Below are 25,144 nucleotides of genomic sequence, written 5' to 3' on the forward strand. Positions count from 1 at the left end.
GGCCGCCTCGCTCTCGGTGTTCACTTTCTTGAAAATCTGTTGTTCTGCATCAAGACGTTTCACAAAATGTGCTGCTTTAATTTTCTTTTCATGTGCGTCCAAATTGGCCACTTCGGGATGTTTAGTCTCAAAGTGGCGCCGAATATTGTATTCCTTGGGAACGGCTACCTTTTCGCGACTCACAAGGCACAGAAATTTGTCTCAGAAGATTGTAAAAAAATATTTATTTGTCCATTCATGGTTAAAAGATCTACTCTCCGATTCCAACTTTCTTTTTTTCTTGTCACTCGTTGCAGCTGTAGTTGTTGGAAATAGGAATGTCATTGATGATGATAATAATTAATATTTTCACAATGCACCCCCCAAGTCAGCATCCAGCACCCCCCCCCAAGTCAGCATCCCCCCCCCCAAGTCAGCATCCCGCAGCCCCCCGCATGAATGAATGACCCCCCCACCCCATGCCTACCTGATGATGTTGGCGGCGGTAGCAGAGGTGGCGTCGGCGGCAACAGAGTCGTTATTGGCGGTGGCAACAGAAGAAGAGGAGGAGGAGGTGGTGGTGGATGGCAGCAACTAAAACTCATTTAAAATTGGCGGCAAGGTGAAGCAGGGGGAAGCGCGCTCTAGTAACAGACTCCGAAGTTCCGGGTCGCGCTACTGCTGGAGCGCATCCCCCTGCTGGAGCCGGCAAGGGGGGTTAGGGGGATTAGGGGAAGCGCGCGTTTGCTGGTTTGCTTGTGCGCGCTCCTAGAGGGCACAGGCACAGCATGCGGCCGCGAGAGTTTACCAGGGAAGGAGGGAAGGGGGGAAGGAGGGGGGTTGAAGAGGGCCATCGCGGTCCGTATGTTGTGCGGCCCTGATCTACACAATATATTGTTCTATTAATATGCAGCAATATAAACAATATATATATACTGTTGTTATATAAATATACCGAAATAACTATAAAATGAGATAGATCTACACAATGTATTGTTCTATTAATATGCAGCAATATAAACAATATATATATACTGTTGTTATATAAATATAACGAAATAACTATAAAATTAGATAGATCTACACAATATATAGTTCTATTAATATGCAGCAATATAAACAATATATATATACTGTTGTTATATAAATATACCGAAATAACTATAAAATTAGATAGATCTACACAATATATAGTTCTATTAATATGCAGCAATATAAACAATATATATACTGTTGTTATATAAATATAACGAAATAACTATAAAATTAGATAGATCTACACAATATATAGTTCTATTAATATGCAGCAATATAAACAATAATAGATATACTGTATTATATCTTAATATAAAAAATCAAATGGTTAGTGCTATCTGCGGTGAATCTGATTGGTCCTCAGCCTCTGGCCAATCAGATTGGTGGGTGTGACGTCACCCAACTGCCACTCTCTTCCCCTCGGCTCACTGTGTGTGTGTGTGTGTGTGTGTGTGTGTGTGTGTGTGTGTGTGTGTGTGTGTGTGTGTGTGACACTGTGTGTGTGTGGGACACTGTGTGTGTGGGACACTGTGTGTGTGTGTGTTTGTGACACTGTGTGTGTGTGTGTGTGTGTGTGTGTGTGTGTGTGACACTGTGTGTGTGTATGTGTGTGACACTGTGTGTGTGTGTCGCCCCCTGCCTTTCACGCCCCCTGCCTTTCATGCCCCCCCTGCCTTTCACGCCCCCCCCCTGCCTTTAACACCCCCTTCCTCCCTCGCGGTGCCGAGTGAGAAGATGGCGGCGGCCGGAAGTAGAGGTAGGTGTCGCGTGTGTTTCGCTCTAGGTGACGTGTGTGTGTGTCACTGTGTGTGTGTGTGTGTGTGTGTGTGTGTGTGTGTGTGTGTTTGTGACACTGTGTGTGTGTGTGACACTGTGTGTGTGTGTGACACTGTGTGTGTGTATGTGTGTGACACTGTGTGTGTGTGTCGCCCCCTGCCTTTCACGCCCCTCCTGCCTTTCATGCCCCCCCTGCCTTTCATGCCCCCCCTGCCTTTCACGCCCCCCCTGCCTTTAACGCCCCCCCTGCCTTTCACGCCCCCCCGCCTTTCATGCCCACCCCCCTGCCTTTCACGCCCACCCCCCCTGCCTTTCACGCCCCCCCTGCCTTTCACGCCCCCCCTGCCTTTCACGTCCCCCCGCCTTTCACGCCCCCCTGCCTTTCACGCCCCCCCTGCCTTTCACGCCCCCCCTGCCTTTCACGCCCCCCCTGCCTTTCACGCCCCCCCCTGCCTTTCACGCCCCCCCCTACCTTTCACGCCCCCACTCCTGCCTTTCACGCCCCCCCTGCCTTTCACGCCCCCCCTGCCTTTCTCGCCCCCCACTGCATTTGACGCCCCCCCCTGCCTTTCATGCCCCCCCTGCCTTTCACATCCCCCCCTGCCTTTCACGCCCCCCCTGCCTTTCACATCCCCCCCTGCCTTTCACGCCCCCCCTGCCTTTCACGCCCCCCCTGCCTTTCACGCCCTCCACCCTGCCTTTAACGCCCCCACCCCCTGCCTTTCATGCCCTCGCCCTCTGCCTTTCACGCCCCCGCCCTCCTGCCTTTCACGCCCCCACCTCCCCTGCATTTCATGCCCCCCCCGCCTTTCATGCCCCCGCCCCCCTGCCTTTCAGCCCCCCCCTGCCTTTCACACCCCCCCTGCCTTTCACACCCCCCCTGACTTTCACACCCCCCCTGCCTTTCACGCCCCCCCTGCCTTTCACCCCCCCCCCTGCATTTCACGCCCCCCCTGCATTTCATGCCCCCTGCCTTTCACGCCCCCCCCCTGCCTTTCACGCCCCCCCTCCTGCCTTTCACGCCCCCCCTCCCTGCCTCCGGGCAACGCCGGGTGTATAAGCTAGTAGTTATATAAATATACTTACGCGTTAGTTACCGTTGGTGTCCTCGTGCGTTGTCTGGTTTTTCCGTGTGCATGATAGCACACGGTGGTTGATGGCACAACGAGGCCAGAAGCAGCTAACCAGCGTTGGATATCTGCAATTCGTTGTCCGCTCGTGTACATCTCCTTAATTCTCATGCTGAGATCCTTTGAAATCTTTTTAACAGGCATTGCTGCGAGTAGAAAGAAATACAAGCACAAGAATGTATATTCGATGATTAGTCGATGTGTATTCAATGTGCAGTGAATCCACAAAATGGATGGTGTATTTATACGTTAATGACTCACATTAGAGTACTGCTGCGGCCGAGTTTATTCGAGCATTTGCCCGTTCTCGGCCGCAGCAGTAACCTGGCGCGCGCCGAAGCCTCGGAGGAGAGGCCCGCCAATCGGGGATTCCCTCTCTCCTTACCGGGTCCGCCGGGTCCCCCGGAACGTCCCGCCGCCGTCGTGACATCCACGCGACACCAGGGCTCCCTCGGGGAGCCCTGGGCACGCGTACAGGCGGCACAGGCACCCGATGATGCGTGACCGCGCATCGGTGATGCGCGGCACGCTGAGGGAGTGCGGCTCGCAAGCCGGGACATTTCCCGGCTTGCGGAATGAGCCGCACTCAGATAAAGTGTGCCGCCTGTGTATGCCCACTTTCAACACCTGTACCTCGTCGCCATGCATAAAAGGTTACACACTTTGCATAGCCCACCACACGATAATATTTATCTGAACTTGCCCTTGTCCAGATACTGCATTGTGCCATCTGCTTCCATGGATCAACCCCGACTCTACGGACGCAGGAACCCACTCGCCTCTGCCGTGCCTGTCATGCAGAAAAAGCGAAAAGCGGCAGCCATTTCCAAGCCAAGGCCAAAGCGACAGGCTAAAGCTAATAAAGAAAACCTTCTGCTGACCCCAAAGGATAAGGGTTTTAATACACGTAAGCCTTATTATGTCAAGAAAAATTCGGTGATGTACACTCAACGCAAAACAAATGGCAGCCAACCCATCGAACTCGCAGACCACTTCCTCCAATACCCTTCGACGACTCTGCCACCGCTCTCCCGAAAATCTACAGCCCATCTTCTCCACTACTCGTCCACGACGCTGCCGCCGCTCTCCCAGGAACCCACCGACCATCTTCGCCACTGCTCTTCGACGACGCTGCCGCTGGTGCCCCTGAAATCCACGGGTCACTTTCTTCATTACGCTTAGACGACTCTGCCGCTTCTCACCCGGAAATCCACAGTTCACTTTCTCCATCCCTCTTCGACGACGCTGCCGCTTCTCCTCTCCCGGAAATCCACAGGTCACCTCCTCCATCCTTCTTCGATGACTCTGTCGCTTCTCTCCATGGAACCCCCATCTCATCCTCCGTAGCACCCATCCACCCAGATGTCCACAGTACGCCATGCACAAGAACCAGCTCGTTAGACCGCATGCTGAATGGGTTAAGTGTGGATATCCCCGGGAACACTACTGTGCTGGTAAAGATAGATCTGCTTTTAGAGACCATGCTAAATATGGATCAACGGATGGAGAAGATGGATTGACGGATGGAGAAGATAGAGACTGACATAGCGGGGATACATAATTTGCTCGGAGTTCATGCCCCTGTATCCCCGACGCCAGAGCAGGAGGGTGGCATGGATGTGATGAATGGGACCTTCGACCACCTTCCAACACCAAGCACACCCCCTCCACCAGAAGAATTTGTGTACATGTGTGCCATTGAGGAGGAGGATAACATGACAACCCCATCAAGACCACGCCAGGAGACAACATGGCGACCAAGACAGGAGGAAAGCTTCCTCCCAGAAAACCTACCCTCGCCCACCGCCACAAGCACACCCGCTCACAGAAGAACACCCGCTCCCAGAACCCAACCTACATACGCTTGCATCGATACGGTGCCCGACATCATCCTGCGCGAGCTGCCACTGGCACTCAGGGAGAAGTATAGGATGATGAGTGCTGGTTTACCCCTCAAGTATGCCATGTTAATTTTTAAGCACCACGTGTCCTACTTGGTGTACTGCGGGTGGGTCTACAAAGTGAACTACGAAGGAAATCGCGAAAAAAGGGCGCTTCCTGAAAATTTAAGAAGGACTATTGTGGAGGAATTGCGGCGCTATTTTTCAATTACAGATCCTTTAATGAAAATTGTTCGAGACTCCATTAAGGCATTTTGCGCCATACAAGGCATCGGCCCTGGAAGGACAAGCTGGTGGGGATCGCATTTGCGTGACTGTTCAACTGTTGTTTATTTTTTGTAAATGTTTTTGTAAATGTTTTGACTTTCTGTACTTTAATAAAGGAGATGTTGCGTGTTTTAACTTGTATTAATAAAGAAATGTTTTTACTTACTGTACACAGGACCTGCACAATTCCAGTCCCCGAGGGCCGCAAACAGGCCCAGTTTTCAAGGTTATCCTGAAAACTGGGCCTGTTTGCGGTCCTCGAGGACTGGAGTTGTGCAGGCCTGACTGACTGTACTGTACACCATCCTACTGTAAATGTTTTCACTTTCTGTACAAAAATGTTTTCACTAGCAATAAACCATACACCTGTTGATGTTTTGAATTGCTGAACACTTAAAATGTTTTTACATTGTATTTTTAAATAAATGTTTTTGTACTTACTCCACCAATAAAAGAAAATGTTGATTTGTTTTAAATTGTTCCATTGTCTCCTTTAATACTGTAACAAAATACAGGCATACTGTACAGTACTGTGCTGTATACTGTAGGCATGCTCAGTACTGTACATCGCAAGAGTATTAAAACAATACATGCTGTACGGGTATAGACTATACATATGTACTGGAATACATGTAGAATAATTGCATACTTTTTATTTTTCGGGTTTATTATACAGTATATATAAAAAAAGTATTGTATAACTGGTCTGAAAACAACAGCATACTGTTTCATGTTTTCTATGAAGCTCTCAGTTACAGTATTCTATCCTAATCAATAACAACGGCCACTAAACCACTAAACTGTAGACTCCGGTACGTGTTTTTTTTAAATCAGATTCAGCAATGTGCAGGCATTATTACACAAAACGATATTATCCATCGAAATCTCTCCATTTGCCGTTTTCCGCATGAGATGACAAAGTTTTCTTTTCTGAGGAACAAAAAAAGTAAAAGTTTTACTGTAATGGTCAGTCAGTCCCCCAAAGAAGTTCCCACAGTCAGTCCCACCAATAATTTTCTGGGGGGGCGTCTCCTGTTCACATGCGCATGCGCCTAAAGTCGATGTGATGACACGCATGTGTTTCAAGAAGGTTCCAATGCGCATGCGCCTAGCTTTCCACCAATTGTTCAGTATCTACTGTAGAAGCTGCTCAGCCAATGATATTGCTTACAGGAGAATCGCTTGACTTTTGAATCGCATTGATATTGATATTTCAAAAACAGAATAAAATACGTCAACATTACTCACCATAGACTTTGCCAATCAGCTGGCGCCGAGCCACTGCCAGTCCCGTATTCTTGATCATACATGTCGTTGACAGGTGACAGCGGGACTACTACACATGTAGTCAACTGATGAGGCTGGAAATCGATTAGGTACATGCAATCTTGCTCGAATCTGTACACGAAATCCGTCTCAGGCTGTAGGTATCGGGCGGGGACAGACAGCAAGGGTTGCCAGTCACCAGGTTTTCACTTCTGTTATTAGAAGCTGTCGCTATCGCGTTGCTTGCCAGAGACTGACGTTTCTTAGTTGGTTTAAAGATGACCTTTCGCCTTTTGCAGTCTCCATGATCATAGATACGGGAAAAACCCGGTGATACACACCAATACCCTCCAATAACATCGGGATCAACACGAAAAAAACATGGATCACTACATAACTTTTTCCTTATTGCACGCTTCCACACATGATCTTCTGGCGAAAATTTGTAAAAGTCATAGTTTTCGATAAAATACTGATAAATTTGACCAACTGTTGCCATCTCATCATCTGTTGCATTAATCGCGGCCCATATTAAATAAGCGTACGTTCTGTGGGGTTTTTGGAACACAGACTGCAGTGGTGCACTAATTTCGGAACTCTCAGGACAATAGAACACCAGACACTGCGCATTTAGTTTTTAATATGAAAAGCCTAAATTGATACATTATTGTAACTTCTTCAGTACCAAGGTCAATTTACAATGGACAACTGTGGTATTTTTTTAAACACCTGCAAGTCGACACATTACTGAAGCGCATGCGCAGTACAATTCATGAATATCTGCCACCTGGCGGATACGCGAAGAATTGCAACCAATTAAATCTGAACCATTATCAATAAACACATCAATAAACACATCAACCGCGGGTGACACCGGCATGAATGCAACATGAATGCGGTCAGAATGCGGTCAGAATGCGGAACATGGTGAAGTGCGGTGAAGTCCGTGGCATTCGGAAAAAAATCTCGGAAAAAATTGGAGAATAAAAGGGGCCGCGGCTGTAACATTTTAGTTTTGAAATACTGTATGTGAAATATGCAAAAATCCTAAGGGATTCACAAACTTTTTCTCGACACTGTAAGAGATAATGCAAGCTCTGAGGAAACATTGTGAGGCTGATTGCAACCAATGAGCGAAATAAAAATGAACCTTTAATCATTAAAGTATAAAATAAATACATGAAAATAAAATATACAATATATACATGATATGAAAATGAATTGTCAAATTTCAAACAATGTTCTAGGTCTATCAGTGAGGTGAATCCCACATGCTATGCTGGGAATAATCAGTATTTGGTTGTCATGAAAGTACGCAGTTTGTGTCTTCAGAAATGTTACACTAGTACTGTACCACATTATCTGTGTATTGAGTAATCAGTATTTTATTATCATATGACTACACAGTGGTTATCTTCCAAATTGTTATAGGTTTTATAATGTAGGATCAATTGCAACAAAGTAGTTCTGTAGTGTCTGACTGCTTGTGTGAATAATTCACAGAGTAGTAGCTACAGTAGCGGCAGCTTTTATTTGATGTAATGCCGGCGGCAGGATGCGTGTGGGAAGCGTGGAGACGCGGCGCGTTGCGGCGCACTGTGACGTCACAGTCACGTGCGCGCCCGGCTTCCCCGGGCTTCCCCGACACCCCTGGAGATTAAAGTGAGGTAAGCGGGGGTGCGGGGAAGCAGAGGGGCAGAGCAGGAGCCGGGTTCGGGGTCGGGAAGGGGGGGGTAAAAGGCGCGCAAAGTGGAGGGGGAGTGCGTGGGGGAAACGCGGCGGCGCGCGGTCTTGACTGGCGGCAGCCGGAGTAGATCCCGGCATGCCGCCGGCATTACATCAAATAAAAGCTGCCGCTACTGTAGTTTGTCAATCACGACCAAAGAAAAAAGTTACAAAGTGATCAATCCGTATCACATATTTTGTGATGTTAATGAGAGCTTCCAGAGATCTATACCCACGAGGACACTGCTTATATCCTATCCACTGTTGCAAACTTACCAGCGACTTAGAAAAATTGGATTTGACTGAAAAACTTCTATGAAACGATTGGTCATACCTGGATTCATCTCTCTTCATTCTACAGATGACTGGTAACAAGCCCTGACGTGCTTTTACTGTGAATGTATTATTTTAACCTTGTGAGTGAGTTTCACAGGAGACCATTACTCTTAACACCTTTACCTTCAGGGATCAATACACTAGGCAGAACAAGGTAGTGGAATTAAATTAGGTTTATTCGGTGAGACTTGCAGACACACAAATGAAATTCAAATACAAGAGAATACACACTACTGGGGCTCTGGGGGACACTCTAGACTCACTAGGTGCAGGGCGCCTGCTTCAGAATGCTTAACATGTCTGCTCCTGGTCCAGAACTTTCACGGTACCTTCCCCCGGGAAGATACCTAGCTATAGCCCCTAATCGCGAGCTAAGCAAATCTTTGAACTTCGGAGCAAAATGCAGGAGTTAGTCTCAGCTAGGCAGGGTTCTCCGGCTAAAAATGAAGCCGGTTGCTCTGCTATTTGCAACAGAGCAACTTCTAAAGGCTCGCCAGCGCCTCACCGACACAAACCTGAAATCATCTGCTTCTCTGATCAGCCAGTCCACATACATACACCTCAGTGTTTTATGTCTAACATGGAGAAGGGGCTGGCGACCAATCAGAGCACAGATCCTGACATGAACAGCAAATCAGAATGGGGTTCATCTGCCAGTCTACGTCAGAGGAGGGGGCGTGCCAAGGCGGCTCGAAAATCCGGGTGATCGGGAAATATTAATTGGCCAATGGGAATTGCGCCTACGAGCAGCAGCTTCCCCAAGTCAACCCATTGCAACCCACTGGGCAGGCTCCACTAGGTCTGGCAGTCCAAGAGGTGTTCCCACGGGATGTCCTTGTTCTCCGGACCTAGTAATCCACCCTTCCCCACTCACCAACCGGTTCTCACACCTCTCAACATTCGTTCTCCCCTTTGATCTCCGATGTCTATGAAGACATCCCGGCTAATATTTATATTGCCGGGACTGTCAGTATAGACATTAATACAGCTTCAGAGAACATAATAAACTGTTATTAAACTCACCAACTTTAGGGGAGCATCGTATCTGTGGGGGAAATGGGACGGGGATATTTGGGGCTGAAAAACAGGATTCTGGGGGACACTGTGCAGCCCCAGTGTAATTCTACTCGCGTACCCACAGAGCCTGTCTGCACATCAGGTAGAATTACGGGGCTACCGGTAACTTTGTTCCCCAAACCCCTAGATAAGTTGTGAATGCATTTTCACCCAAATATCCCCATTGAAACTTACACTCCCGTAAAATCCCATGTTTATTACATACCGGGACGGGGGAAGTCACAAGAATATACATACAGTGTCTCTGGTTTATAGTGCTGCTAAGCTGCCAGGGACCCATGGGTTTCAGGGGTAACCAGTGGGGCTTCACCTTTATTATAAAGACTGGCTACCCCCACCATCACAGTGATATTATGCCTGTCTCTTTTAGAGCTGATATTAAATGTATTTTAGACTATGGAGCACGAGTGTCTCAATTTTGTTTAATATATACGGTACAATGGGCGCACAGTAGCGCATCCATAGTTAAGGTTTGATCAACACTTCAACTCTAAACCCCTTTTTCAGATGCTCATAGCTCTCTCAAAAATTCAGCATTATGGATTTCAGGTCAGATTGGTAAAGGGAATGTTTGTGGAAAATTTGAGCACAATAAGTTCAGTTGTTTTTGAGTGACAAAATGAGGTGTGTTAAAAGTGTGTAGTCTATAGTTTAACATAGGAAGTTTTAGGCCCCTGTAACTCAAAGAAGAAATAATAAATGTATGTGAAATTTAGCATGGAGTTAGTGGCTTTGGGGTAGAAGTGCCTTCGAGTGGTTGGTTTTAAAAGGATAAGGTGTTTTGGAGAAATGTAAGGTGTAAAGATGAAAAAAATGTCCTGGGCCACACCATCAACTGCAGACATGTGGGGGAATCTGAAGGCTCCTCACTCACATCTCTATCTTCATGGAGCAGGCTCAGACTACAGATCCCACCTAGACCTGATGTCCAATGGATCCATCCGCACTGCACATTCTGTGCTTCTCACCCACAGGGTCTCCTCACTCTGCTCCCTCTGTACATCAGGCAATTGGCTCCTGACATTGAGGAGCAGTTACAAAGGTAAAATAGATATGAGGGGCAGTTAATGAGATAAAATAGATATGAGTAAAATGCCATATTTCCCGATGATAATACGACTCTCTAATTTTAGAAGCAGCTGGAAAGAAAACAGTTTACACTCACTGTCACAGAAGAATCTAAAGTTGAGGACTGTGGTATCAGCAATGACATTTAATGTGTTCCACATTTATATGCCCTACTGACATTCCACATTCTTCCACTGATAAAAGATAGTTGCCTCCTGTGGTCACATGGTCACATAACCATGGTGGTGTGAACAAAAGAGGCAGGTTTTCCTTTACTGCTTAGCTTCAGTTCACCACTTCTAGGAAGCGATCTTCCTTAGAATATGAGCAAAAAACTCGAATATTCACTGAAAGTTACAAGAACCTTCAGAGTGTCAGTCCTATTAATATTTAGTGAATGTCAGTAGGGCATTAAAATGGTTAAATAATAGCCATAGTTTTCCTGGTAGAGATAAATTTCACCAGGGCACACCTAAGCTCCTGGTTCCTCAGACTATAAATGATTGGGTTGCAAAGTGGAGTTACAACAGTGTACAACAGTGATAACATCTTATTTATGTTTGATAAGTGTCCATCAGATGGGACCACATACAGAGTAATCAGTGTCCCATAATATGTGCCTACAACAATCAAATGGGAGCTGCAGGTAGAGAAAGCTTTCTGTCTCCCAATGGAGGAGGGGATTTTGATGATGGTGAGGAAGATGCACACATAAGTCCCCAAGATGAACACGAATGGTAATGGGATTATAGGGATGGATAGGACGAGAAGTTCTATTTCCACTGTTGTGGTGTCAGAGCAAGAGAGTTTTAGAAGAGGAGCAAGATCACAGAAGAAGTGATTAATGACATTGGGGCCACAAAACTTTAAGCTGCGTACTGTGATAACAGTGATAAGGGATATCAGAAAACCTAACAACCAAGGCCAGATAACAAGGTGGAGTTGAAGCTTCAGGTCCATAATGGAGGTGTAACGTAATGGGTTACAGATAGCCAGATATCTATCATAAGACATCACCGTAAGAAGAAAGCATTCAATAACTGTTGAGACACCAAAAAAGTATAATTGACTAATGCATCCATTAACAGATATGGTGCTCCCATTACCTATTATAACGTGTAGCATGTTAGGGACAACATTTGTAGTGAGCAGTAAGTCAGATAAAGACAGATGACTCAGGAAGAAGTACATGGGTGAATGGAGGTGGTGGCTGGTTGATACCAATGAAATGATCAGGACGTTTCCAGATATTGTAACAATGTAAATCGTAAGAGACAGACAGAAGAGTAAAAACTTGATATTTTGAAGACTGTTGAATCCCAGAAGCAGGAAGGCTGTCACTTCTGTCTCATTATCTGCATACATTGTCTGTTAACAGAAGGACAATAAAATATTACAAGTGGAATACATGAAACATTACCAGGGGACATTTATTGATTGTATTGTGTAAATAAATCCTAACATTTTAGAAAATACAACATATTTATTATTATGTGAGTGAAAAGAGAAAAAAAGTAACCCGTATGGGAGCACTCAGGTATGCAATTGATATATTTGTTTATTTATTTGACACAGTGCAAAAAGGGATGAATAAACAGTACATGATTAAAAACACTTAAAAAAGAGGCATGGACCCCTGTCACGGGTGTTACCCTTAAACACTGATGAACAGCACTAGGGAACGACACACATTGTCAACCCTAAACATGAATAGGATAGTGACTCAAAAAACACTAGGGTAAGTCAAAGTGAATCACAATTGGTTATTGGGTTCAAAGGCACCTATACAACGCTAAGGATAATGCACACTACACACCAAAAAGTAGACTGGTCGAAGTATAAATGACAGTCTCAAAGCATCACACATCTGCATGAGCATATAGTAATATAACCAATACCTACAGCGCAAATCATGTGTAGGAAAGGTGGTGAGATGGAATGAAATCCCTAGATGTGTAGAACAATGAAGTTAGTGAATAGCATATATAGGAAAATACCTAATGAACGCCTATTGTATAACCTTGTGTTTGTTATCAGTGTCCCTAATGAAAAAATGAAAAGTCACAGTCCAGAAAAATAGTTTGCATGAGTGCTGGGTAGCATAGTTACGTGAGCCATGGGTCAGGGGTCCTGCCTAGCACCCCCACTCCGACGCGTTTCGTCCAGAGACTTTGACTAGGAGTGGTGAGGGAACTAAAGCTGAATACTGTTTATGTAGGGTTGTTTTTCGCGCCAAAAACGGATGAGGGCGACAGCAGCTGCAGGTGCTTAAATGAATTACTGCTAATGTGCCGTGTCTGCGTGTCAGACTGGCACGCATGATGTCAGCTTGAGTAATATGCGCATGCGCGGCTTGTAGGTACTAAGTCCTACATGTATATCTACTGCGCATGTGCAGAATGTGGCGTCCCAATATTTACGCCCTATATAATGATATACAGAGCGTCACGACACTCTATTAGTGCGTGTCAGCTTGGACCGCACACCGCGCATGCGCGCTGAGTGTGTCAGTAGATCCATGTGATCCTGCACGGCGGCGCTCACAAAAATGACTGTAGTGGCAGTGATGATTGCCCATTATCACATGTATACAGGGTATTGAGGGGATTGATGTGATTAATGTCCACTAATAGTAAAAAGAGCAGCAAGCATAATTCAAAACGAATCTAAGGAGTGCCACAGAGAAAGGCCCATGTATGGGAGCTGCAACAGCGCTCCCTAATGGAGCGGAGGCATATTGAGTGCATATTGTTATATCACAATGAGCTGTATACCCTCAGTATTTGGGCCAGATAACATAACACATCCAACATTGTGCAATACAAAAGAGAAATGAAAAACATGTACAACATGTATCAATGTAGTCAAAATATGACAGAGTCCAGTGAATAGTAATTAAATCCATGGTATCCAACTTTTTATCCCTATTATTCCAGGGATGTGCCAAGTGTGTTTAGTCCAGGTATGTCCAAAATTGAAATGTATTGGCATCCACGGTTACGGTGAACACATGGAGGTAAATTCCTTCCACATGATTACTGATGACTTATAATGTCTCTCTGTTGTATTAGTCCGTGGATGTTATCCATTGTTCTGTAGTGTATGGATCATGTAGAGACTTTTTTACACAGGCATGGAAAATTGGGACGATGTATTCCAAATTCCATGGTTGATATGGCTTTTGGTCAGGAGAATCTCTAACTTGAGCCTCGCAATTGCATGCAGTATCTAAAAGATTAGACAAAATACATGCAGTAAGTGCACTCATCAAATTGAATATAGATTATTTACCTATAGACAGACAAAGTTAGAGCAGTTGTGTGTTACAGGAACATGGCATAGCCAATATAGTCATTCAGACCTTTCGGAATCATTGAGTTGATTTGTGTAATCCACCTGGTCTCTTTTTTTAGGAGAGCTTTTTCCAGGTCGCCTCCACGTATGCCAAGGGAGACTTTGTCAAGCGCAAAGGCCCTTAGTAACGTGGTGTCCGCCGCATGTTTGTTCAAAAAATGCCTGGCGACACTTGTAATTTTTTTAAAGCTATCAAGGTCCCTTTGCGCATTTTTGATGTTCCTGACATGTTCCAAGACCCGAAATCTGACTTCTCGTGTAGTCATGCCTACATATGGTAAATCACAGGGGCATAGTATACAATAGATCACCCCTTTAGATTTACAATTGAGCGTGGAGCGAATTGTGTAGACATGGGTCTTTTGACTATTTGTGAATGTTAGTCTATTTTCCATATGTTTGCAGGCTGAGCATTTGGAACATTTGGCAAATTCTATGCGTGGGGTAACAGACAAAAAAGTTTTATCAACATGTGGGATGTAATGACTGATGACCAAGGTATCTTTAAAATTGGGTGCCCGGCGGCTCGTCATAGTGACTTGTTTGCCCAGGGCTTGTACCAGGTCAGGATCTGTCATTAACACCCCCCAATGTCGCTGTAACGCCCCACGTAGTAGTGGCCATTGCTGGTTGTAAGACCCCACAAAGCGGATAACTTTTTTGTCTTTTGTCTTTGACTTGGGTTGTAAAAGGGAAGTACGGGTTTTGCTCAGGCTATTACGGTACCCTCTCTCTACCATGGTCTTACTATAGCCTCTTTGTAAAAATCTTGATTTCATTTCCCTTGATCGTAAGTCAAAGTCATGAGTTGACGAGACATTTCTCTTCAGTCTGAGAAACTCGCTTGTGGGGATACCTTTCACTTGGTGGTGGGGATGAAAACTTTTGGCGTGCAAGATCGAGTTTGTAGCGGTGTGTTTCCGAAAAATGTCAGTACACAGCACTCCACCCTCGCCAATACTGATTGTCAAGTCCAGAAACTCAATTTTCATTGGACTTGACTGAAACGTCAGTCTAATGTTTAGATCGTTGTGGTTGAGGGCATCGATAAACGCAGTAAATCCACTAGCATTACCTCGCCAGAGGACAAGCACGTCATCGATGTACCTCAACCACAACAAGACATGCTGTGTATATACATAGTTCTCATCAGTAAACACCACCTCTCTCTCCCACCAGCCCAAGAAGTGATTGGCATAGGAGGGTGCACAGGTCGCGCCCATTGCAGTGCCTCTCTTCTGCAAGTAATATCTGTTTTTAAAGATGAAATAGTTGTGGGACAATATAAAGTTAAGTAAGTTAATGATCAGCTCAATCAGGTCACCTGTGAGATTTTGCATAGATAGGTAAAACTTAGCTGCTTTTAAACCGTCTTTATGATGGATGCATGTGTAGAGAGATTCTACATCACAGGTCGCGAGGAGAACGCCTTCATCGACCGTGATGTTCTCCAATTTAGACAATACATCCATGGTGTCCCTTAAAAAAGATGGTAATGTTTCAACAGACAATTGCAAGAAGAGGTCAATAAATCTACATATGGGCTCGCTCAACCCCCCTATGCCTGATACTATGGGTCTGCCCGGGGGGTGGGAGAGGTTTTTGTGTATTTTTGGCAATATATAAAAGGTGGGTACGACTGGACATTTTGTCACCAGGGCATCCATGTTGTGCTGAGTAATTACCCCATCCAGGACGGCAGCTCGGAGTAAACTCTCAAGCTCCTCCATAAACTGAATAGTGGGATCTCTACTCAGCTCAACATAGCACTGGGTGTCTCTAAGTTGTTTAAAGACTTCTCGCTCATACATCACCTTCGGCCATATGATCACATTTCCCCCTTTATCGCTCGGTTTTATCTCCACCTCTTTAAGGTCGCGTAGCTCTGCAACTGCTCGTCTTTCAGCTTTGGATAAATTCTGTTCACCTTTCTTGATGTGGATCTTATTGAAATCCTCCGTAACTAGTTTTGCATAAACTTCTACCTGTGGGCACACTTGCCATGGTGGGCAGAAGCTGGATTTGGGTTTGAGTTTGGATAATAACATACTCTGGTCTACTGGAACAACACCCTGTTCAGAATGTAGTGTGTTGAGGTCTCCTAAGGCCAATATTTCCTGTTCGTTCCATTCCACAAATAAAGACATATCTTGATCTGGGTCATGTGGTTTGTTGAAATACTTATATAAAAGCAACTTTCGACAGAACAGCTGTAGGTCTTTTGACCATTCAAAAAGATCCATTGACATGGTGGGGCTAAAGGAGAGGCCCTTCTGCAAAACACTGAGTTGGTCTGCACTTAAAATAGTGTCTGACAGGTTTATTACTGTAAGGGTTTCGGTGGGCTCTAAGGGCTTAGACATGGGGTCTGGCAGTCCAATTAATTTCTTTTTCTTAGTTGCCTTTTTCCCTCTTCTTGTCCTCCTTTTTGTGATGTACTCCTTGCCCCTTTGTCTAAAAAAGCCTTTTCCCTTTGTGTGCTAGTGCTAGGACCCCCCTCTAGGTCGGACGACTCTATATCTGAAGCTGTTATTTCAGAGGAGGTGGATGCTGCAGTGACTCTCTGTTGGTTTTTTTGTTTTTTATTAAATCTTTTCCCTTTTTGCCACTTAGACACTTTGTTGTTCTTATAATCGTCTTGATCTCTATCAAATTTTTTCTTTTTAAATGCTATTAAGTCTTTCTCAAACTTTTCAAGATCTAGTTCTATTTTGGCAAAGGATTGTGTTTCCGCTTCTGAGAGTCCTGATTTAATTGACTCTATTTGATCGGATACCTCCACTACTACTGCTTTATCATGCTCAATCAAAATTTGTAATAGTTGAAATGAGCATGTTGACAGTGCTTCCTCCCATCTTTGTTTGTATGTGGTGTCTGTAAAGTCAAAGGAGGGGAAGGTTTGGAGACGAAGACCCCTGGGAATAAATTTATATTCTGTATATTTTTCAAGTGCTGTCTTCGTCCACCAAACCCGCAACCTACCTCTGTGATAAATGTTTTAAGTCTCTCAATTTGTCCGCACTCCCATTGCTGTGTGGTGTCTGTGGCTGCGTATTGTCTGATGGATCTATATTGAAAGCTGCATCTGCAGTAGCTTTCCTGTTCACCTCATTGGCGAAAAAATCCATGAAAACAGTGTGTCAAATAAATATAAGTGAGCCAAGGTTAATTGAAATCCAACAGAGCGGATATAATGAATATATTCAAATAACGGGGGGAAAAAAGGGGGGGAGGGATAGGAAAGAAAAACCTCGCATCTACTAGTACAAAATTCATGCCACCATAAGCCAAAGAAAATATCTTATTTAATTTACACGAATAAGGTTTGGCGGTGCTCACGGGTTGTGAATTATGTGAGTGAAAAGAGAAAAAAAGTAACCCGTATGGGAGCACTCAGGTATGCAATTGATATATTTGTTTATTTATTTGACACAGTGCAAAAAGGGATGAATAAACAGTACATGATTAAAAACACTTAAAAAAGAGGCATGGACCCCTGTCACGGGTGTTACCCTTAAACACTGATGAACAGCACTAGGGAACGACACACATTGTCAACCCTAAACATGAATAGGATAGTGACTCAAAAAACACTAGGGTAAGTCAAAGTGAATCACAATTGGTTATTGGGTTCAAAGGCACCTATACAACGCTAAGGATAATGCACACTACACACCAAAAAGTAGACTGGTCGAAGTATAAATGACAGTCTCAAAGCATCACACATCTGCATGAGCATACTGTAATATAACCAATACCTACAGCGCAAATCATGTGTAGGAAAGGTGGTGAGATGGAATGAAATCCCTAGATGTGTAGAACAATGAAGTTAGTGAATAGCATATATAGGAAAATACCTAATGAACGCCTATTGTATAACACTCAGCGCGCATGCGCGGTGTGCGGTCCAAGCTGACACGCACTAATAGAGTGTAGTGACGCTCTGTATATCATTATATAGGGCGTAAATATTGGGACGCCACATTCTGCACATGCGCAGTAGATATACATGTAGGACTTAGTACCTACAAGCCGCGCATGCGCATATTACTCGAGCTGACATCATGCGTGCCAGTCTGACACGCAGACACGGCACATTAGCAGTAATTCATTTAAGCACCTGCAGCTGCTGTCGCCCTCATCCGTTTTTGGCGCGAAAAACAACCCTACATAAACAGTATTCAGCTTTAGTTCCCTCACCACTCCTAGTCAAAGTCTCTGGACGAAACGCGTCGGAGTGGGGGTGCTAGGCAGGACCCCTGACCCATGGCTCACGTAACTATGCTACCCAGCACTCATGCAAACTATTTTTCTGGACTGTGACTTTTCATTTTTTCATTAGGGACACTGATAACAAACACAAGGTTATACAATAGGCGTTCATTAGGTATTTTCCTATATATGCTATTCACTAACTTCATTGTTCTACACATCTAGGGATTTCATTCCATCTCACCACCTTTCCTACACATGATTTGCGCTGTAGGTATTGGTTATATTACTGTATGCTCATGCAGATGTGTGATGCTTTGAGACTGTCATTTATACTTCGACCAGTCTACTTTTTGGTGTGTAGTGTGCATTATCCTTAGCGTTGTATAGGTGCCTTTGAACCCAATAACCAATTGTGATTCACTTTGACTTACCCTAGTGTTTTTGAGTCACTATCCTATTCATGTTTAGGGTTGACAATGTGTGTCGTTCCCTAGTGCTGTTCATCAGTGTTTAAGGGTAACACCCGTGACAGGGGTCCATGCCTCTTTTTTAAGTGTTTTTAATCATGTACTGTTTATTCATCCCTTTTTGCACTGTGTCAAATAAATAAACAAATATATCAATTGCATACCTGAGTGCTCCCATACGGGTTACTTTTTTTCTCTTTTCACTCACATAATTCACAACCCGTGAGCACCGCCAAACCTTATTCGTGTAAATGAAATAAGATATTTTCTTTGGCTTATGGTGGCATGAATTTTGTACTAGTAGATGCGAGGTTTTTCTTTCCTATCCCTCCCCCCTTTTTTCCCCCCGTTATTTGAATATATTTATTATTATGTTCCATTTTTCTTCCCATTTTCCATCTTCTACATAAACCCTAACACTGTCCGATGACCGAACATGTGAAAATGCAACAGGTCCTTGGTAAAGCACCTAATTAGAAATAACGATTAGTGCATAATGTAGTGCAAGTTAATATGTCAGTTGCAGTAGAAGTACCTCTTGCTTTGCAAGCTAGTTAACAAATGAATAAAGACCTTCTGTCAATGGAAAATTCATGTCTTTATTAGGTTGTTATACTAATAAGGTAGAGAATGGAAGCAGGCACATGGTCTTATGCAAATAGAGTATTTAATGTGACACCAAAAGGTCCAACGTTTCGGCAGGGAACTGCCTTTATCAAGGAGAGCCCTTTTTGCATAAGACCGTGTGCCTGCTTCCATTCTCTACCCTGTTCTCCACTGGGACGTCTGGACCTCCCTGGATCCTGTGCACCGGCAGATAAGTACCCCCCTCCGGCACCATTTTGCAGTGTGCATGTACTCTATGACTGACAGCAGAAAATAGATGGCCTTTGCACTGTAGGTCAATTCACAAGCAAGTTTATTTAATGCTACTACTATCATTAGCGTTGTTTTCACCAGTCTTTTTGCCATTTTGAATGGTATCAATATTATTAACACTATATCTCCACTCACATTACTATATACACCATACACCCTATACCTTAGAACTTTATATAACATCACCATGTACCATACATATATATTTTACTATTGCTATGGATTTTCGGCTAGCTATTGTTTTTTTTGTGCCACTAGCTGTTTGTTCCTATTTGTATCTAGATGCATTTTTATTATGTGCATCATCTATTTGATATTCTCAGATTATGACTATGGCTGTACAATTGATTCATTGTGTTATCCATGTACCATATCTATGCCCAGTAGTCTATGACATCACATTCCAATTGGGGCACATATTGATCTCATACAGGACTAATTTGACTAATTACAACTCAACCCCGTTATAGCGCGATCCATTTGAACGGACGGCTGCAGAGAGGAAAGCTTCTATGACGTGAGTTGAGAGATGCCGGTAATGTCCTCGCGTGGCAAAATGGAGGTTTTAAAAAATATATGACTGCCGGTGAAATTTTAACGCGATCCCAGATATAACGCGGTCTAGGGGCTGTTATAACGGGGTTGAGCTGTATATATGTAACGGTGTTTCCCCCACCCCATGGGAGATTCCCCTGTTACCAGGTGTATGGTGCATGCTACATGTAGGTTTACAAGAGGCTGAGGTGTCCGCCGATGTTTATAGGGACTGCAGAATAGACTTCTGGGGTACATAGCAGACATTTACTTCATGGTACTCAGCGCCTCCATCTGCTGTAGTCTCCAGATGTATGAAGGTAATCTCTCCCAGTAGTACAGACTCCTCTCCCCCGGAAAGATTACACACCAGGCAGGAGGTATAATAACAGGAACTGGTTTATTCTCTTCTACTCCCAGTGCAGTCATTTGATAACTCTGCCCAATGCAGTCACAGCTCTGGTCTCAAACTTCAGATGGTCCCTGGACCTTCACTATGGGTCAAGGGCCCACGCAGCAGTCCTAGCTCTTCCCTGGTCCTCTAGCAAGATCAGAGGTATGGGTAATCACCCACTCCCCCGAAGGGAAGGGAACCTGGGCCTGCAAGTACACAGCAGCCTGGTTGTAACATCTTCTCTCCTGTAGAGACCAACTAACAATTTGGAGATGCAACCCCCTTGAGTACAGTAAGGGGAGGGTACCAGGTCTGAACCCAGGATTGGGCAACCTCAGACCTAATCCCACCTCCTCCCCTGTCACTCAAAGGTGCTATCTGAGTGGGGAAAACCCATGATTTATCCCAACACTTAAAACCAGAGACAAAACATAAAACACAGACAGAGCTCAGTGCACATCCAGTGAAATTCATATACGGTACAGTGCCTAAATGTATATGTATAAATATCTATTAAATAAAATGGTCTTTTAGTTTAACATTTTTGGCCAAAATTGTTGTAAGCCCCTGAGCCACTGCACGGCAGACCACAATTCCAGGGGTCCCTAACACTAATATAAATTCTTAATAACCTGTGCAATACCAGGAAGAATGATTTATAATAAATCTGTCAATATTAGTTGCAAAGTTCTAAGTCTGATTGAAGCTTTTAATAACCTGTACATTACCAGGAAAAGCACTCTGTATTAGATTTGTCACAACCATACTGCAAGCAAGCAAGTTCCCCTGAGTGGGAGATGCTATGGAGTGAGCTTTTAACCATTTAAATGTGGGAGGGGGTAAGCTTCAATTAGGTAGGAGGTTGCCACCCTCCAATCAGCTAAGACTAGCTGAACAAGAATTGTAAAACATACTGGACACCTAACAAGCTAAAAGTGCACATCCAGTGGAATTCATATACGGTACAGTGCCTAAAATGTTAAACTAAAAGACCATTTTATTTAATAGATATTTATACATATATATTTAGGCACTGTACCGTATATGAATTTCACTGGATGTGCACTGAGCTCTGTCTGTGTTTTATGTTCTGTCTCTGGTTTTAAATATATATTGCCATGCTCAGTAGCACTCCTCTGTGACACTCATATGCTTATATATATGTTGTGGTTATTTTGGGGGTTCAATAGGAGCTTGTTAGGTGTCCAGTATGTTTTATCCCAACACTGCCTGCTGTTACCAGGACTGATATGTCAGTACAGAGTAGAATAGTGTAACGCTTGTGCTCCCCACATAAGCGCAGAGAAAGGAGGGGACCCGGTAGCGAGGTGGGGAATCTGCAGGAGAGACGAATGGGAGTGAGTTGCTGCGCAGCTAGGGATCGGCGCAAGTAATCATATGAGCGCGCCACGCATGAGAATGCGCGACGCGTCCGGAGGTGCGGAGCCAAGCTCAGAGACACGACTAGCCCAGCTGCACGCGTGCGCATGCCCTGGCAACAGAGCGGGGACGCACGTGCTCTCAGGCACCAACGCGGGGAAAAGTCAACGCTTCAGCACAGCAGTCTGGAACGGGAACCAGGAACTAGGAACATGGAAGGAGCCGGGGAGGAAAGAGTCCAGAGCACAAGGTCACCATAGAAATGCTTCTTGGAAAACGTCCAGCCTCCTTAAAGGCATAGTACCAGTAACAGAAGATTGCAGCAAATACTACGTTCAAAGTAAGTGTTCTTAGTTGAATACATTGGCCAAGGTATTGTAAGCCTGCTACCATGTCAAGGTAAACCCTATCAGCAGGTCCTACTCTACCCGATGGTAAACTAACCTCAGTAGTAAAATAGTGGCTGTCCCAGTCTTCCGGAATCCAAAGGAGATGAGTAAAGGGCCCAAGGAGGTCCAGGCAGGAACAGCATGCAATGGTAGTACTAGTAGGAACCAGGGCAGGCAGCAAATGACTAATAGCAATGAGAAAGTCAGAGAGAGGCTTACTTCCTGTCAGGAGGAAGAGGGCAGGAATTGCCAGAAAGCAAGATGGCGTCGTAAGCTTCAGAATCCTTAAAGACACAGGATCTTGACTCGCAGCTAGAAGCCGGTGATCAGAAGAAAACAGGTAAGAAGGAACATGCCGCAGGGGGCGTGTTCCGCGCATCGTTACAAATAGTAGTCACACCCAGCCATGGCTATATATATAATGAGAGATTAACCCCTCCTCCATTATACACCCTTAAAAAAGCGACGTCGGTCGTGAAATACATAGGTTCAGAGGTCACGTTGTCTTCACACAGCAGAAGCCCGGATATCCACCTTCAGTCTATCGCACTGACGCTGGGCATACAGTATCGTTCCTCCACTCCAGTCTCGCTGTACTTTTGCTTGGAGGTCTATTTATCATTGAGACGCCAGCTCCGTTAATCAACAGCAAATAGGATAACAACAGCAATGTACGTCTGTACAGACGGGCCGAGTTGGAGCGCAGCACGTCATCTGAAGTGGTTCCCATAGCCACGAAACACCAAAGGAGTTGATGACATCACGCAAATCTTATTGTTTGCTACAGGCGTATTACCTACTTGTCGTAAGTAGGATTCCAATTTTTGCAATTTGGACGACCACCTGCACAACACTTCTTTTTATATGCACTGTCCTATATACAGTACATTGTTTTTAACCAATTGTACTCTTTTCACTTACCAGTCCCAGTCTCTTAGACTATCTGAGGCATTTCCTATTTTCTGAGTTCTACATCATGCAGCTCTATTAAATAGCAATTTTTGGTAACAACGATTTGCTCAATCAGTATTACACTATGTAAGTTTTTCTTTATCTTTCTCCGAATACCCTGAATATCATCTGACTATCTTCCATGCGGAGTCCTCTGGATGCAGGACTTTGACAATAATCGCATCGTCACACGGTTTGAATTGATCATTTCCATTGTTACACTACCCATTTAGTGTTGTTTACCTCGGCGGCAACGCCCCAGTCACCTTTTTCCAAATGCATTTTTTCTGACCTAGTCGGTCACAGGACTTTATTGCCAATCACTGTCAGTCACAGTTGTTTATTTTACCTATGTTTATTAGATTGTAATTTCACATACATTTGTTACATTAATTTTTTATAACGTTTTCTTCCAGTACACATTTGTAGTAGAAGCGCTGTACACATATTTTCTTCCTCAATTCACTATTAATACAGACATTCTGAGTATGGCAAATATATGGCTTTAGTATGTCTATTTACTAATGACAAATGTTCTGGTAATGGCAAAAATATATTTGTTTTTGTCTAATATCTGGTTGATGTTTATATTTTTTGGTGATTTTGCATTTTTTTTAACTTGCCCCATGGCTTTTATTTGGTACCACATTTGTTTCGGTCGGTTTCTTAAGATAAAACTATCTACAATAAAATGGTGTGGGTTTTAGTATGTAGCCCCAATGTAATTTACCACGTCTTCTGTGATCTTGCTCCTCTTCTAAAACTCTCTTGTTCTGACACCACCACAGTGAAAATGGAACGTGTGGTCCTATCCATCCCTATAATCCCATTAACATCTGTGTTCACCTTAGTGACTTATGTCTGCATCTTCCTACCCATCCTCAAAATCCGCTCTACTACTGGTTTTATAAGAGTAGTACAGTAGCGTAGTTTCTAATACTGTCATTTCTTCAAATGGAAGAGCTTCTACCATGAAATAATAACAGAGCAACACAGAGACAGAAGAGTCTACTCTAGTGTACTAAGCATGCACGGTCATATTTTTAAGCAGTGCTACTTCATCCAGCATGACTTAGTACATATGGCCCCTCAGGCTCTTCAAGTTAATAGGCTGTGCATGGAAGGTGTCTTATTGAGTAGCATGGCTTAGTAAATAACTGCCTTTGTGGTCCATTCACTTTAATGATCAAAGGTAAATTTTTATTTCACTTATTGGTACAATCAGCATCACAACTTTTCCTCAGAGCTAGGGTATCACCTATATGGTATTCTATACTGCCAATTTCACGTCCATATGTGAGTTTATTGTCCACTATCCCATTACCCCTATAATTAGTAGTTGTGCACTGATTAATGGACTTCTCTCTTCCCCCTGGGGATGGTTCTTTGCCCATACTAAACCTTCAAGTAGGTTCCCCACTATTGATATCACTATTGAAACATCTCCCTCCTGGCCAACACCCAATGTAATCATACACCATGGACTAATCAAAAGCCTTTCATTATCTACTGAATGTTGGTGGAGAGCTCTGAAAACCAGCACACCTTGCACCACTCATTCTAACACAAATGGCAAACATCACGACTTTGCAGCCTGTAAACAATTACTCAAATATCTATTTATACTGTTACTCTCTTTTGCATGTTTGTGGGAGACTTCTGACGAATTTTGACATCTGCAGAAGCTGCAGAATCTGTGGAGCGCCAGACGAACTGTGTGGAGCTAAGCGGCAAGTGAGCTACACTTCCTCATGTGCGCCTGCAACTAAGGAAACGTTCGCGGTCGGTATACGGGACGGGTGTATGCAGGCAGATGTGTGAGGCTTGACCTCGGCGATGCTATTCAACATAGACTGACCAGAGTGGCGGAACACGCGGCGGTGAGACCAGCTATCTGGGGAAGGAACAACAAGTTTCCCAGTGTTGGCATCCACTTTTGGCAGGGTGACTACCAACTATGCCATTTAAATCCTGCTTGTTGTACAGTAAGTAGGTTTTCAATTTTTCCCTTACCGGAGCA

General features: G+C 44.2%; 1 protein-coding gene across 1 annotated transcript; it reads right to left on the reverse strand.

The window, feature by feature from the left end:
- Positions 1-5,140: 5,140 nt before the first annotated feature.
- Positions 5,141-11,926, reverse strand: LOC142470907 (olfactory receptor 11L1-like). The gene is made up of 2 exons (XM_075577714.1): positions 11,034-11,926; positions 5,141-5,189 (listed from the first exon to the last, which is right to left on the reverse strand). Exons 1-2 carry the CDS (start codon positions 11,924-11,926, stop codon positions 5,141-5,143), a joined length of 942 nt encoding a protein of 313 aa, XP_075433829.1.
- Between the last annotated feature and the right edge of the window lie 13,218 nt (positions 11,927-25,144).

Source organism: Ascaphus truei, chromosome 20, assembly GCF_040206685.1.
Source record: "Ascaphus truei isolate aAscTru1 chromosome 20, aAscTru1.hap1, whole genome shotgun sequence".
In the NCBI taxonomy this organism is placed as follows: Eukaryota; Metazoa; Chordata; class Amphibia; order Anura; family Ascaphidae; genus Ascaphus; species Ascaphus truei.